Source organism: Typopeltis vanoorti, chromosome 10, assembly GCF_054136105.1.
Source record: "Typopeltis vanoorti isolate ZY-2024b chromosome 10, IOZ_Tvanoo_1.0, whole genome shotgun sequence".
NCBI classification, from domain to species: domain Eukaryota; kingdom Metazoa; phylum Arthropoda; class Arachnida; order Uropygi; family Thelyphonidae; genus Typopeltis; species Typopeltis vanoorti.
Window position 1 is genome coordinate 87,026,802 of NC_143558.1, and position 17,645 is coordinate 87,044,446.

A 17,645-nucleotide genomic window follows, 5' to 3' on the forward strand; every position below is an offset into this window, starting at 1 on the left:
ATATTTCTTCTTGAGCTCATTCATTGACAAAGCACTTGCAACTGATGTAACCCATCACCCATTTACCATACTCTAAGCAAAAAATTTCATGCCTTTGCTAACTTCTTTCCTGCTATGCACAGAAAAGTTTCTTCTGTGTCAATCCTATAAAACCTTTAATAATAACTTGTATGTTTATATCATATTCCTTCTGTTCTATCTCTCAACCACACTTTTCAATCCACAACCCTTCAAATCCATCCTCATAGGGAGCATTCTATAGATTAGTCAATATCTTGGACACTTGCCTCTCCATCCTCTCCACCACTTCCTCATTCCAAGGAACATAAATGATCACATCTGTGCACAAGAGTTCCAATGTGAACTTACCTTATAAACATGGATAATAGCTTCTTTATTACTGGCAAACCATATCCCTATCATTTGCCAGTGGTTTCTTCAACATTCAAATAATTCAATTAGCTATTCAAGGCACTTTGCAACATCTTTCTAAACATCTACTCCCTACAGTCACCTCTGAAATCTCTAGCATCAACAGTTTTCTGCAGTCCATTAATGTAGTACATAGCTTGTAATCATTTTGCTCAAAATGTATAACCTTGCACTATACTACATTAAACTAGTAACCATTATCTTCTGGCCCATACCACTAGTATGCACATCATTATATTAATTACTGCTCTATCAATTTGGCAATATCAAAGAATATGATGCTTCCCTTCACAAGATATTTCCTCTTAAATCATTTCCTATATCACTAATGCACAAAGTTATAGAAGTTATATTTGTTTATTACTTCAGCTGTCTTTACAGTTGTAACTCAGGTATATGTATTTATGTTAGGCACATATACAAAAAAGTTAGTTGGCTGGTCAACCTACAGTATGTTAGCACCATACGTGGCAAGAATTTTGAATAAGGAAGTACTTATTCACATTACATTTAAAAGCCTGTGCGTTGCTTTTTTTTGGAAAATACATAGAAGGTGAGAATGTTCTGCATTGTAACAGCAGCAGGAATGAAAGAGAAAAGAAGAAACTTGTTCTGTGGGTTAACAGCTGGACTGTGAAGGCATGTTGGGTGGCAGCTGCATGTGTTTCTATGAATTTGTTAGCAAGAATGAGGGAATTATTGATGCTAGTTCTGATGAACATTACCGTGGAAATATTTAAAGTAGTTGCATGCAACAGATACTAAATGCCTGTGTGAAAGTAGCTGGGGTGAGTTGGTCAGAAATAGGTCATAAATTTAACAGATATATTTTAATTTAATTTTAAATTACAGCCAATTTTTTTTTTTTTTTTAAATTCCTCAAACACGATACTGTACACACAGAAGGATTCCAATGTAAGCATGCACTTACTGTTCCTTTGAATGTAATTCCTAGTATTGTTTGTAATAACTGTACTGATGATGATGTCTTAAGATGAATAATAATATGTAGAAATATCTACATATTATTAAGATTTAATTACTGTGGTATATGTGTGAATTTTTAGCTCTTGTCAATTTCATCGCTTGCAAAACACAATTCTACCTCATTTCATACAAAAAAAAAAAAAAAAAATCATATTCTCCCATCCTTACCTTTGACAATATCCAAATCTCTAGGCAAGATGAGCTTTCTTTTCTTGATATCACTCTAGGAGAGGAAAATGCTTGCAGGAGGAAAACCCCCCAGATAAACTGAGGAGAAAAACCCTGCTGTCAATTCCTAAGACCAGCTAACTTAGCTATGTCTGAAACGATCCTTAACACTTGTATCTGAGAAAGATCCTTAAGTTCCTCATGTTGGCAACTGGAATCGAACCCAGGACACGCCTTTCCCAGGCATATGGTTGTGAAGTGCATAGCCACTAGGCTAACCGTGCAGACTAATATATATATATATATATATTTTGTTATTACAGTTTTTTCTTTTTTTTTTGTTAGAAAATAGAAAATGTGTTTTCGAGATTTTTAAGTAACTTTGTAAAAAATTGACTTAATATCAACCTCTTGTTTTTTTTTTGGATTTTTTGGATTTATTTTAGTGAATATTTTAAGTATCCAAAGATTACGTTTTAGTGTGTTATGATTTATTTTTCAATACTTTTAAAAAATCTTTAAGTTCTTCTTTTACTTAATTGATATTACAGGACAAATGACTCCTATGATGCTGTATTGTGTAACCAGGCACCTGAAACTATGAAAGATCTAGTACAGCAAGCTGAAAAATCTTTCAGAAATGAACAACATATTTATCAGCTTGCTCAGGTAAAATGGTTTTTGCATAATTATCATAGTAAGCTTTGTTTTCATTATTGCAAGAATTTTAAAACTTTGGGTTATGGATTCCATGTTTGGTTGCAAGTAGCTTAAAGTGTTGGAAGGACTGAAATTTTTCATAGCAGAGCAAAAGAAATGTGATATATAAATTTGAGAATGGGCTCAAATATCTATTTTGTTTTATAATTTAAGTAATTTTTACTGTTATAAGCAACAGTCATATAATTCAGGAAATAACTTATTATGACTTATGAGAATGTAAATCCCCGATTATTCAACCACAGAAAGAAAGCAATTTGCTGGAAGGATAACTGAAGGTATAATTTCATAGTGCTGTACCAGAAGTCTGTTAACACCCCAGCTCACTGAAAAGTTAGTTCATTGAAAGTTTAATCATTTGAAGGGTTGACAATTGAGAGAATGCTATGATAAATTTATCAATTTATCTGATATATTCAGTTGTACTTGCAACAGTAAATTTTTTTTTGTAGATTAGTAATGAAATAAGAAAAAAATAGTTGAATACCATTTTTTCATTTGTAATAAGATATTCTTGCTTTTGTGTCTTGATAATATTGCTTAATGAGATTAATAATGTCCACTCGGTTAGCCTACTGGCCGTCTGCTTCGCAACCATATGCCTGGGGAAGGAGTGTCTGAGGTTCAATTCCCGTTCATGACGTGAGGAGCTGAAGGATCTTCCTCAGCCATAGCCAAGTTAGCCAGTCTTGGGCATGGACAGTAGGGTTTTTCCCAGTTTATCCTAAGGTTTTTCATCCTGCAAAGCAGGCAAACCAGCCTTGAGAACTCAACACTACAGGACATAGGCTACACCAGGGCGTAGGGCTGACCACCTTATCCTGTGCACGGTTTGAGGTCCGATGATTAATAAACCCTCGACACCGCAAGGTAAAAGAGGGTAAAAGGAAGATGAGATGAGATAAATTATTCTTACGGTGTAAATTTCTCCAAGGAGAAATGTTAAAACATGAAGGTTTTTAATTTTAGTAATGAAACAAGGTTTCACATATATGTGTATCGAGGACAAGTGAGATTGCATGACAAAGAAACATAATTGTATTATGGAAAAGATATGAACTATAAAAATTTAGATACCATACCTCATCATCAAATTCCTGATATATACCTTCAAGGGGTGTACAGGATACGATAGTGCTACATTAAAAATTTACATCATTACTAATTTCCTATCTACAATTTTCCTCCAAATCAGTCTTAAATGTCAAGACTCCAATATTATCAGGTCTTATATTTCTGTTTTCTATGGCACTTTTTACTGTATCAATCCACCTATATCTTGGTCTTCCTCTGGGTCTTTTTCCTGCCAACCTGGCAGAGAACACTTGTTTTGCTAATCTTTCCTCTCCCATCCTGCTTAAGTGACCATACCACCTGAGATTAGCTCTGCTAATGCATTCCTGGATGCTGACAATATCAAGTTCTTTCCTAATATCCTCGTTTTTAATATGATATTGCCATTTATTCCATCTGTTCATGCCCCTAATCTTTCTCAGAACTCTCATATCTGCTGTCGCTAGTCTTTGGTGAAATTGGTTTAAAAACTGTCTTGTATACAGCTAATTTAGTGTTTTGACTAAGTCCTTGTTGGGGATCTAAATAGCAGAGTAGGAAATGATTGTCAGACATACAAAAATATTTTGGGAAAATTGGGAGAAAAGAGCAAAGCTAATAATAATGGCAAATACCTTTTGGATTTCTGCTCAGGACATGGACTGGTTATTACTAACACCATGTTCCAACATAAAAATGTGCACAAATTCACATGGAGAGAAGAGGCAAGGAATAAGAAAAGTCTCATTGACCGTGTTATTGTTGATAGTGATGTTTTCCCACTGGTGCAGGATACCAGAGTGTACAGAGGATTTGAAATCAGAAGTGATCACCATTTAGTCTTGAGCAGGATAAAATTGAATTTCATATTGAAAAGAACAACATGTAAGAAAGTTTTAAAGCGAATAAAAGTTGAGTAGCTCTCAGATGTGAACTGTAGACTAAAAGACACAAATATTATTCAAGAAAAAATAAAAGAGTTTGAGAGCAGGAACCAAACTTTGGAGATTCAGTGGCAAGCCCTGAAGAAAACACTGATTGATTCAGCCAGAGAGGCATGTGGTGAGGTTGTGTGCAAGGATAGAAAAATCAGAACTCCATGGTGGACACAGGAAGCTAAAGAGGCAGTGAAGGAAAAGAAGAAAGCATATCAAAAGTTCCTGGCAAATAAGTCAGCTTGTGCTCTTAGAGAGTACAGAGACAAATGTAAGGAAGCTAAAAACTGTATAAAACTAGCTAAACAAAAGTCATGGGAGGACTTTGGTAAGAACAAAGAAAATAAATATCAACTTTGAAAAACTGCTAAATGAAAGAAGCAGTGATGACAGCACAGTAGTAAAAAACACTGACCAGGCATGCAGTCAGGAATACATATCCATACTTGAAGTAGAAAAAGCCAACAAAGGTTTGAAATGTGGAAAGAGTAGGAGTAGATGATATTCGACCAGAAATGCTCAAATTTGGAGGTATAAAAGTTGTTCAGTGGTTCTACTGCATAGTTCAGAAGGCCTGGACAGAAGGATGAATTCCAGATGATTGGAGTATAGCTCTAATAGTGCCCATATATAAAAAGGGAAATAAAACTGAATGTGAGAATTACAGAGCCATTTCATTACTGAGTGTGTTTCTGGTAAGATATATGCAAGTATACTTAAGAAACGGTTGAGAAGGATTGTGGAAGAGAAGTTTGGTGAAGAACAAGCTGGATTCAGGCCAAATAGAGGCTCAGATTTTCACTTTACGACAGATAGTTGAGAAATCATGGGAATATAACAAAGATCTGTATTTAAGTTTTGTAGATCTGGAAAAGGATTATGACAGAGTGCCATGAGTGTAGCTATTCTACAGTTATATGGTGTTAATGGAGCATTATATCAAGCAATACTTAGTCTTTATTTGAGTTGTAAGTCAGCAGTTAGAATTGAATGAAGTACAGGAAGATGGTTTTATCTTAAATCTGGTGTTAGACACAGATGTACATTATCTTCTCTCCTATTCATTATCTATATGGATCACATTATGAAGGAAAGTGGTATTATTATTATTACTACCCCAAGACCTCATGGAATCAAACTCATCTGGGAGGTCCTTTTATCACACACACACACAGCTCATCATACCATGTTTTAGACACATTCAAACTCTTTGCAGACACCACATTCTCAGGCAAGGCATTCCAATCATTCACAACTCAGCACAAAAAAAACCTGCCTCTCACTCCCCTACTCACACCCTCTTTATACCGTGTCCAGGGATGACCTCTGGTTCTCCCCTGATCCCCACTATTCTCTGTAAAACTTCTCCAGCATTGATCCTATAGGTCTCTATTATATCTCCCCTCTTCCTCCTGTCCACCAGACTCTGCAAATTACATCTTCTCAATCTTTCCTCATACTCGACATTCCAGAGATCAGAAACTACCTTTGTCAGTCTCCTTTGGACCCTTTCCACCATCTCTTCATCCTTCTGAAAATTCGGTGACCAAATCTGGGTAATAGTCCATGTGTGGCCTAATCAAAGCCTTATATAATGGAACAAGAATCTCCCTACTTCTACACATCAGTTTCCTCTGCATCATTCCCAGAAGCCTTTGTGTTGTCTTTACAATTTTGGCGATGTGTCCCCTAAATTTTAGATCCTTATCCACTGTCACCCCCAGATCTCTTATTTCCTCTACCTCCAACAATATATTCTCCCCAAGCATAAATTCTGCATCCCATCTTTGTTTTCCAAATTTTAAAACCTTACATTTTGCAACATTGAACTCGCATCCCCATTTCCGTGCCCAATCACTCAATCTATTCAAGTCTTCCTGTAAAGCCACAACATCTTCGCTACACCTCATCGTTTGTCCCAACTTCTCATCATCTGCAAACAGCTGAATATCTCCATCCAAATCTTCACCTATATCATTAATATACAAGTCAAACAGCAGTGGACCTAAAACAGACACCTGAGGCACTCCACTAGTGACTTTCCTTTTCCTGGGTATCGCTTCCCCATACATAACTTGTTGATATCTATCAGATAGCCAGTCTCCAATTCAATGCACCAATCTAATATACTACCCCATCTGCTCTAGTTTGACTGTCAACTTATCATGAGGTACTCTATCAAAAGCATTTGCGAAATACAAGTATATTACTGTGTATCCTTTTCCTCTGTCCAAGGAAGCAGTCACTTTATTGTAATAAGTAAGTAGATTACTAAAACATGACCTCCCTTTAGCAAAGCCATGCTGTCCATCAAATGTAATACCATTGTTATCAACCCAACTCTGGATCCTAGTCTCACAAGCTTCTCCAACAACTTAACCACAACACCTGGCACACAGATAGGCCTATAGTTTGATGCTTGAGTTCGATCACCTCCTTTATGAAATGGCAGAGTCTTGCCCTCCTTCCACTCCTTTGGAACTTGACCGAGTTCAAGACTCATTTTAAAAAAATATGTCAAGCAGGTGTCAACTCCCTGGCACATTCTTTCAGAATACGTGGTGATATATTATCAAGTCCCACAGCCTTATTAACATCTAGTTTACTCAACTCCCATAAACCTCTTGCTCACCTACAGTCAGTCTCTTCTCCCCATCATCAACTGCTCTCAATCCCTCCATGAAGTCACATTCACAAGATTGAAAGATCTTTATGAACTGCTCATTAAGTATCTTCACCACACATTTTGCATCAGCTGTCTATACCATTTTCTCCAGTCAATGTCATCCTTCCATAATTATTCTTTCTTTTGCTGGCTACATATCGAAAGAACTCCTTAAGATTCATTTTGGCTTCATTAGCCAACTGCTGTTCATACCTCTCTTTAGCTACCCTCACCAACCAAGTCACCCTCCTTGTTTGGTCTTTGTAGACCTCGTGGAATTGGTTATTTCCACTTCTCTTATGCTGCCTCCACAATGCCCTTTTTTTCTGTATCGCATGCTTAATCTCTTTATTCATCCATCTCACACCCACCTTATTTAACCTTCTCACCCTTGGAATACATTTAGACATTGCATCTACTAAACAGTTTTTGAAAATCCCCTAAACTGCATTGATCTCTTTTCCAGCTAACTCCTCATTCCATGCTACACCCGCAAGCTGTCTCCTGAGCCCTTCATAATCGCCTCCCTTGTAGTTCCACATATACCCTTTTCTCACAGAGGTCCTCGCACTGTTGTCAACCATCCAGGTAATCACCTCATGGTCACCCTCACCAATTGGTGGATGATTTGACACCTCAGTTATAATTACATCCTCTGATGAGATGACCTGGTATTAAACCTGATATCAAAATTGGAGGTGTTAATCTCGAATCTTTGCTTTATGCAGATGATATTATACTTCTAAATAAATCCACTGCAAGTCTGCAAGATTCCATGACTAAATTGAATAACTGTTGTAATAGATATGGTATGAAGGTCAGCATTAAAAAAGACAAAGACAATGAAAATAGGCAGAAACATTGAAAATATTATCTGCATTGTGAATGGAGAACTTATAGAACAAGTAAAACATTTCAGCTACTTATTAGGTGTCAAGTTAGTGATTTGGATTGTGGATTGGCTGTCTGATGGATATCAGAAAGTTGTGTATCAGGGAGTGCTATTAAGGAAGTGGAAGGGTACAATGTACTCTGACCTTCTGTGTCGTTTAACCTTTATATCAACAATATTTTAGTTGCAGATGATGTGAAGTTGGGAAAAGGTATTAGTAACAGTAGAGATGTGGTAGCCCTTCATGAGGATTTGAATAAGATGGACAGATGAGCAAATGAATGGGGGATATCAATTTAATTGAACTAAGGGTAAAGTTTGGGATATATTGGGAGGCTGCATACTTTGTTGGAGGAATTGTACTTGCAGAAGTGGGGGAAGGCAAGGGATTGTGGGTGATTATTGATAGAAACTTGACATATTGCAAAAGTGGTGAAGGCAGCACAAAGGATTGTTGCAATAGTGAGAAGGACACTGACCAGCAGAGATAGAAGATATGCGATTCCATTGTATAAAGCCCTGATCAGACTACACATGGATTATTGTGCTGAGATTTGGTCTCCAGAATTTGAAGGGGATAAATGAACCTAGGAAAGAGTACAGAGGCAGATAACAAAAATAGTAATGTTAATTATGAGGATAGACTGAGGGAATGAGGACTGCATAGTTTGTTGGATAGAAGAGGGAGAGGAAGATATGATTGAGACATTTAAACTGTTGAAGGTAGTTGGAGTTGACACTGGGGAATTATTTCATATGGTAGAAAAGGGATTATCCTTGGAAGTTGCAAAAGGAAGTTGTGAATAAGTGGGTGAAGAGTGGTTTCTTTGCATGGAGGATGGTTGAACTGTGGAATGCATTGCCTGATAGTGTGGTAAGAGCACGAACATTGAATGAGTTCAAGGATTGGCATGATAGACTGTATGGTCTAGGATGGGTTTTCTATTATGAATCTTGTGACATGGAGGTCCTGAATGAAGATGATAATAATAATAAAAACCTGCATCTCCTATGATGTCATCACTGCAGTCTGACAACTGGTGGATTAAAACTTAAATATTCTCCCTCTCCCAACTCATGTAACTTGAATTGTGATTGTTCGCATAATCTCTCACATTTTTTTAAGCCTATATATACCTGTGATATTTAACATCAGTTTTCTGACAAAACAACTGATAGATAAAAAATTGTCCTCTCTGGCCTCAGATTGTATTTTGCATATTTACATTTATAACTACAGGTAGGTCTCAAAATTAGTGCATAATGAATCTCATGAAGTGTTCGTATTATTCAAACTTATAATTATTTGTAAAATATGGTAATTGATTGCAGCTTGATGGAAATAAGCAATGGAAAAGTGTTTATGTTTATTAACAAAATATTACAGTGAAGGATAAAAATAATATACTTATAATTTATATTTGTTATTAAAAGAGCAAAATAAAAGCAAAAAAAAATTCTTATCATTCCGTAAGGTAAGCATACACTGACAAAAACATCTTTCTTGTCTCAAAATATTTTAGCAGTGTACTGAACTATTTCTCCTTTCTTATAAATGTAATTTCTGGAAGGCATCCTTTTCCAGAATAAATGGTTTCATCCACTTTAAATATTTGTTGATCAATGTATCCACAATCTTCGATTATTTTTTTAAACATCAGGATATTTAGTTATCAGTCAAACTAACACTTCCATTAAAAGTTTCTCATACTTTATTTTTTTTCCATTTCACTATCTTAAACAAATTTAAAGCTTTTGTCTGAATGGCTGCTCTACAAGTGGAATGAGTTTTTGATTGCAATCTCCAGTCATACAGTTGAGACGCTCCACTTCTATCATAGTAACATGTTTATTCCTTGTAGATGTGCAAAAAGCTTATATAACTTCCCTTTTTTCTTTTATTTCACCTGCAGGTTTTGAAATATTCTGTACCGTAGATTCAGGCATTCTGACATCCGGTCCTATTTTAGAGTTGCCATGACCACATTCATGGCGTTCAATCACATCAAATTTTTTCTTAAACGTAATAACTAGACTATTTTTTTATACATGTAATGTTTTTATCTGAAGGAATCTTCCTTTTGTCCATTTTGTTAAGGGTACTTCTTAAAAATTATTAAAACAAATCATGAAAACTAATATGAAGTCTGAAGTAGCAGCATCTAATACCCTAACAGTAACTCGGCAAACCGAACTGTGCATACTCTAGCCTCTTATTAACTGAATTTTGGTTTGTATTAAATGTGACCTGGTATCCTTGCACAATTTGCACTAAATTGAATATCACATTATTCGAACTCGTATTAAACGCAACCTAGCTGTACTTTTGTTTTCCTTTAATTCTCATCTTTTTTTTTAAACTGTTTTTAATTAATATATTATTTTGTATACACATAGAACTAGGAATGCATTTGCCTGATAGGATGGTAAGAGCATGAACAGCAAATGAATTGGTTTGATACACTTCATATTGTCTAGGATAGATCTCCCACAGTGAGTCTTGTGATTTCATGGACGTTCTGAATGATAATAATAAAAACCTGCATCTCCTGTTCTATCATTGCTGTGGTCTGGCATGATGGATTAAAAATTAACCCCCCCCCCCCTCTCTCATGTATGTTGGATTGTATATATACTTGTGTTATTTAATATCAGTTTTCTGACAAAATTGATAAATAAAATTGTCTTTGTCTCCAGCTTCAGATTGGATTTTGCTTATTCACATTTATAACTACTCTTCTTTTGCTTTTATTCTCATCTTTTTTTTTTTTAAATTGTGTTTTATTACTATATTATTTTGTATACACAATACAAGGTGGCCATAAAATAACTTTCCTTCTTTGGAGGCATCTGTAACTAAAACCAATAAATGGAATGAGACCAAATTTTATATTGAGACTTTTGAAGGCATGGGGAGATGATTTCCGCAAAAAAAAGATTTAGTACCAAAAGTAGCCGATAGGGGAAATTTTGGCACTGGCAAAAGCCAAAAACAGTCAAATATTTGCAGTAAACGCAGGTAAAAAGGATTATGCAAATTTTACTGGCTATTATGAACATCCAATCTGACTCCTTATGCTCAACTGTAGGGCATGTCGCACACCGGATGCAGTTTGTTGTACACAAAAAAGGTCAGCACATTGAAAATCGTGTATGTGGTCCGGGGACCCAGATTCTAATGAATAAAACATTATTTCCTGTGAGTTCAATCACTACATTAATTTCTTTGTCTCGCGCAAGTTGTTGTTTTAGTTTAATTATTATTATTCTTATTATCATTGTAACGCGCCACATATCCAGCTGGAATGAGTGATGCAGCTGTCACTTACACCGTAGAAATGTTATTATTCCATTTTATCTGCCTTTAATGTAATTATCTGCTTGTTTTCGGCTCCATCAGTGCCAAAATATCCCCTACCGGCGAATTTTGGTACTAAATCTTTTTTTTGCAGTAACCATCTCCCCATACCTTCAAAAGTCTCAATATAAAAATTTTTTCATTCCGTTTATTGGTTTTAGCTACAGATGCCCCCAAAGACGGAAAGTTATTTTATGGCCACCCTGTACAATAATACCATTGTATTCAACAGTGCCAATCACATATCATTTATCTAACTAATATCTTAATTACTATATCTCTGACTCCCTCAATCCATTGGCTTGTTGGTTGATAGCATCTTTCACCATTCCTCTCCAAGCAGTACTGTCATCTAACAATTTCAAGTAGAAGCCTGGTGGCTTCTACTTTCAGTTACTAGATAAATATTATTCTTTGGCATAATATTTATGCCAAAGAATAATATTTTGCTTCTTCTTTTTAGTTTTCTCTCAAATATTAATTTAAGCAGATGTTGAAGTATCACGTTCCCATCCAATTCAGCCTTATATTTTTATAGGAATATTGTTCAAAGCTTTTATCTCCTGCAGTTTTCTGATTCCTTCTCTATTTGTTATTTTTCTATGCCCCCAAGAAAAGCATTCCTTTCCTTGGGCATTTTTTTTAAAATGATGCAGTGAACGAGCTTTTTGTACATGTGAATGCTGGTTAATTCCTGGCTATTCTTGATTTTTTGCTTCAGTATGGGTATAAGCTGCCATGTTTGTAAAAAATTAAAGAGGGAAACTCAAACTTACATGAAAGTATTATTAGATCTAAAATTTTTGCCTAAGTATCAAAGGCATATCAGTACATTAACATAACTTGTAATTAACTTAATTTACAATGCATAAAACGGATATTAATTAAAGGAAACTTTAATGAATACCTTCAATATTTCGGCAACGTCACATTGCCATCTTCAGGAACATACAGATATGGTATGTGCACGCAGGCACTAACAAAAGCAAATGAGCTCATTTGCTTTTGTTAGTGCCTTCGTGCACATACCATTATAATACATGCCTATTTTTGCACCATGTTTAAATTTCTATCTTTCTTTGCCATTGTAATGTTTCTATGAATCTTTATTTCTTTTGATCTGTCTATTGATTTCTTTTGACTTGTCTTCTATATTATCATTCGTTAACTTTATTATACTTTATCCTTATCTGTTACATATAGTCAGTTAATCTTAATTGCCTTTCTCTACTTTCAGTATATTATACTTATACTTGAGATTTCTAGAAATTTATTTGATTATTCCAGACTGCGCCACTAAAAGTCTCTAATTTGCATAAGAATTTTTTTATACTTCCAGTAAAGCACCTCTATATAGTTAATTACAGTCGTGGCTAACTCCTAACTAAAAATTCGTATCAGGGTTTAATTTCTTTCCCGCTTACAGGATCAGATTTTATTTGAGAACAGTGCTGTTGCTAAAAAGATCAGACGCCACTTCTTATAAATAAAACAAACATATTTATTCACACTAAGACAATAATACAATGTATACGCTTAAATGATGTTACTATCATTTCCTCTCAAAGCTAAGCATCAAAATTAAAACATCACATAGGGGACAACTCTTAGGCATGTTATAAACATCAAAGACGTAACTCATCAAACAATTAATTCTATATATCAAATAACTATCAGCCCATTTACAATCTAGGAATTATCATGCTTTGACTAATAAAATCTCCAATTTTAACTTTCACAAAAAAAATGTAACACTCACTTAGCAACCAACTTCTCACACCGTTACAATTCTAATTTCTATAATTTTCTTATCTCTTATCAATTCTTTTAGATCATTTCAACACAATACATCATAAGCTTAAACTTTCATTAACATCTTTTCAATTATTCTAAAAGCAGATTCACTTCATGCTAATAAGTTTTCAATCAATGACATCTTTCAATTTTAAGAATTCAGTCTATCCAAAACATTCCTTCACATTTTCAACTCTCATTAATTCTTTCATAGGCACAATTGCACTTAGTCGTATCTTCTCTTCAGGCTTATTCTGGATCCCCCTTCTATCATTAAGGCTTGATCTATCACTTTAGACGCATCATGGAACCCGTGTTCTCCTCTTAGACCAAGATATAGGTGGATTGATATGGTACAAAGTGCCTTAGACGATAGAAATATATGATCTGATAATGTTGGAGTCTTGACAAGTAACAGACTGATTTGGAGGAAAATTATAGATAGGAAGTTAGTAACGATGTAATTTTTTTCATGTAGTACTATCATATCCTGTACACCCCCCCCCCCCTTGAGGGTACATGGCAGGAATTTGATGATGATGATGATGCTATACGTGTTGTCAAACAGGTGCACCCTTTAAGTTACTTAAATATAAAGAGCCAATAGGCTTTATTTCGGCGATATAAACATTATTTAAATTAAAGTGATATTAAATCCCACATTGTTTTAAAACCAAATAAGAAACTCAAAGATTGGAATCAGAGAGTTTCATGCCGAATATAGTATAGTAAACTATAAAAATATTGGCGATTACTAGCGTGAGCTAATGCAAGTAGTCCTAGTACGTAGTACTATACCAGGCAACTTCCAGCAAACTTTACCACCTTTGCTGTGAGTTGCCTGGTATTGTACTACGTACTAGGACTACTGGCATTAGCTCACGCTAGTAATCACCGATATTTTTATAGTTTACTATACTATATTCGGCATGAAGCTCTCTGATTCCAATCTTTGAGTTTCTTATTTGGTTTTAAAATAATGTGGGATTTAATATCCCCTTAATTTAAATAATAATTTTTATGTAAGTTTTTTTTTTTTAATTAGGAATTAAATAATTTATTTGGCTGTGTGGGTGATGAATAATGTAAGGTTATGCATTTTGGGATGCAAAGTTTACATGCTGTGTATTACACTGATAGTACTATGTTGCAGGAAATAATCAATGAGACTTGGAATTTGGGGGTATATTTGCAGATATTTGCAGATGTTGGGGCAAAGTAACTCAAAGGATTCCTTGGATGTTGAAGAACACATCTAACAAGTATAGATAAGAAGGTGATTATCCCTCTTTATAATGCTATTATACAACAAGGTTTTCTATAGAACTCAAGAAGTACAATATATAATTTTATTATAGTTGACAAAAAATTATATTTTATTGAGAGAGAGAGAGAACTGGAGACTAGATTTTTTGTTTGGAAAGTGGTCCATGACTGGAATAGATTGCCAGAGGTTGTTGTGAGTGTCCTGAAAGTGAATGAGTTTAAGGAGAGGTGCTTTAGTTATTGTGGGAATAATGGTTACGTGGGTCTCCCATAGTGGACTTTCTAACTTGTTGTAGATACCCTTATAATAATGATAATATTTTTTGCTCTTTTTATAATCTAATGATATCTTTCTTGTATATTACTATACGTTTTAGATCGAGACTATTCATAAAATAGAGAGGCTTGAAGAAGAAAAGCAGAATTACTTTGCTTTAGCAACCCAAATAGAAAAATATCTAGAAGATGAAAAAGGTGATAAGTTGTGGTAGATATATATATATATAATTAGTGCCCTTAGTATATAAGAGTAATCATTAATATATGTACTAATTAAATTGAGGAGTATTTTTCATATACACTCAATGGACAAAACCTTAGAGATACCTACCTACCTACCTAATAGCACATTGGTCCTCCTCTATCACAAATAATAGCCTCTATTATCCAAGACATTGACTCCACCAGATGCCAGAGAGAGAGAGAGAGATTTGATTGGATTTAAATCTGGGGATCTTAAGAGCCACTGGATGGTCCCAAGTCAGATGAACATTCCTCATGTCATGCCTGGGTGGTTGCAACCCAGTGGGACAGTGCATTGTCATGCTGAAACAAATCATTGGCTGCAGGATGCATGAAGCATTTAAGGACCCTCTCCGGACACACCAAGGGACTTAATATGTCAGATGAGAAGGCCCTCCAAACCATCCTGAACCACCACCTTCTTGAACAGAGCTGACCTGGTACAGTGGGGGTCATGGCTCATGCTGTTAATGCCATACCTGCACCCTCCTACCGGCTTGGTACAATTGATAATGGGATTCATCAGATTACACAACTCTGGTCCACTCTGAAGAGGTGCAGTTTTGATGGTTCCGACACCAGGTGAGGCACAGCGCTCAATGACAAGCTGTCAACGGCAATAAATGATTATGGTGTAAGCTTCCATAGTCCATGGTATGCAGGGTATGCCATATCAGTTGCTTGCTGATGCTGAACCTCCAACATTGAAACTAGATGTGATTTGTGAAGCAGTTGGTCTGTACAAACCTGGACAGTCTACTTTGATCCTGGTCATCTATAGTGTGTGGTTGGCCACCACTTGCTTTCTGGGTACTGGTATGTCTGTTGATGGTATACTCACGGTAGATCCTTGATATGGTTCCCCTCGAGAACCCAATAGTTCTTACTACTTGTGCGATAGAACAATCCATCTGTGTTGTGCCAATAATACCTCCATGATCAAAGTCACTTAGGTTGCCAAATTTTCCCATGTTCATCGATTCCTGTACACTATTGGGAAGCCCCGATGACTGCCTATTTACCTGCATTCAGTTTGGGTACATTTCTCTCTCTGTGCAGGGAGGGGGATGCCATTGTCAACTTCCCATTACCCATATCTCTAATGTTTAGTCCATTGAACGTTATTAGTAATATTTTGAAATTCACAGAATCATTATGATATCAGAGGATTTCAAAATTAATTGCAGCTTTTTTTTTTTTTTTTTTTTTTTTTTTCCACATAGCCCAGGTTCTCATTTTTATTGCCATTTTAATATTCAGTGTGTGTGTGTGTGTGTGTGTGTGTGTTTCGATTTCTTATTTGCATTTTCAGACAAAGTATTTTTTTTTCAATATGGCAGCCACCTGCTTTAGATGTTCTTTACATTCTTTTTTTTCTCATTTCTATTCTTCCTGTTGTCCCTAGATTGAATCCACAATTTTGATTTTATGTGAGTTTTATATGCACATATAATGGAATATGTATGCTCAAAATCATCTTGATTGAAGTATTTCTATTATGAAAAAAATCCTAATAGTTCCTAATAGACCATAGTTTCCTAATTCCTAATAGTTTATAAAAAAAATTCCTAATTCCTAATAGTTTATAAAAAAAATTTAAAAAAGGATTGATTTGAAAATGAAAAAAAGTTACAATGGCTTTCAAACTAAATAAAAATTTGAAATTTTTATGATAGATATAGCCTTGATATGTAGCTATAAAACAAAACTGGTCCCATTCTGTTATTTTGATCCCTTCAACCTAGACAATCTTTTGAAAATGAAGAAAAGCCACAGTTCTTTGTTGCCTCTTGATAGGTCAGTGTGCTATTTAGTACATCAAGAGAAATCAGTCTGTTCTGTATGTCATCCTCACACCATCTGCCTTCAGCAGAGTTATGCTTTCAGATTGATTCTTTCTTTTACTTGGAGCATAACAATAGAATTCTTTTGGGTTGTTTTTAGATAGCAGAACCAGTTTCTTTTAATATTCAGATTTAGTTTTCCATACAACAGTTGTGACTCTTCTGGTCTCCTCCTCATAATTTTCATAACTGATATCATCTTTATGCACATAGTATTTCTTCCACATCATCTTTTTCTTACAAATCTCTTGCTTAATAAGATATTACACATCCATTTGACTCCCATCTCAGGACACATTCTAATATTGCATCACGTGGATGGTCCCAAGTGATGTATGCTTGGGACCATCCTGATGGTTCCAAGTATTAAGTATTTTTTAAGATTTAAAAAAATACTTAAACCATAAGTATTTTTTAAATACTTCTCATGCACTGTCCAGATTCTTCCCATCCAACAACCAATACCATTGCAAAGAACTTACCATATTTCTCAGTTGGTTATAATTTCCTGCTTTGTAGTTCAGCATGTAACCTTTTCTGAATGGAATATCCATAAACTTAGCCAATTCCCTAGTGAGTACTGCATGATCACTGTCAACAACCAGAGGCAGAACTGTACAACATGATACAACAAAATTGTACAACAGCATGATAAATTCAGTTTCATTCTTCTCATTAGGTTTTACTGCTACTCAATCAATATTTGGATAATTAAAGTCCTCCATTATGATTACTCTTTTTAGACCCTTTGTCTTTATTCAGGTGATGCATTTCTTTATCACTAATAACCAATCCACCAGGTCTGTACTTACCCCACTATGTATTTGATCTTGTCAGATTCCACCTCTCAGCAGCTGGCTTCAAACTTACTGCCACATGAAATACTATTACTAGTATTATTACAGTCATAGATCTCAACACTAACTGGATTCAAGTCACCCGATATCATAAGAAGCATGCCTCCTCCTCTCTGATCTTGTCTAATCTTCCTAAAAATACTGTACCCTTT

General features: G+C 35.2%; 1 protein-coding gene across 2 annotated transcripts in view; it reads left to right on the forward strand.

Annotated features, from left to right (window-relative positions):
• Nucleotides 1–17,645, forward strand: part of LOC150102568 (golgin subfamily A member 5-like) — a 358,953-nt gene that overhangs the window by 112,453 nt on the left and 228,855 nt on the right. For both annotated transcript variants that reach the window (XM_090399729.1, XM_090399728.1), the window contains exons 5-6: nucleotides 2,139–2,256; nucleotides 14,648–14,744. In XM_090399729.1, the coding sequence (XP_090255855.1) occupies nucleotides 2,139–2,256; nucleotides 14,648–14,744 (215 nt within the window). The remainder of the gene's footprint in view (nucleotides 1–2,138; nucleotides 2,257–14,647; nucleotides 14,745–17,645) is intronic.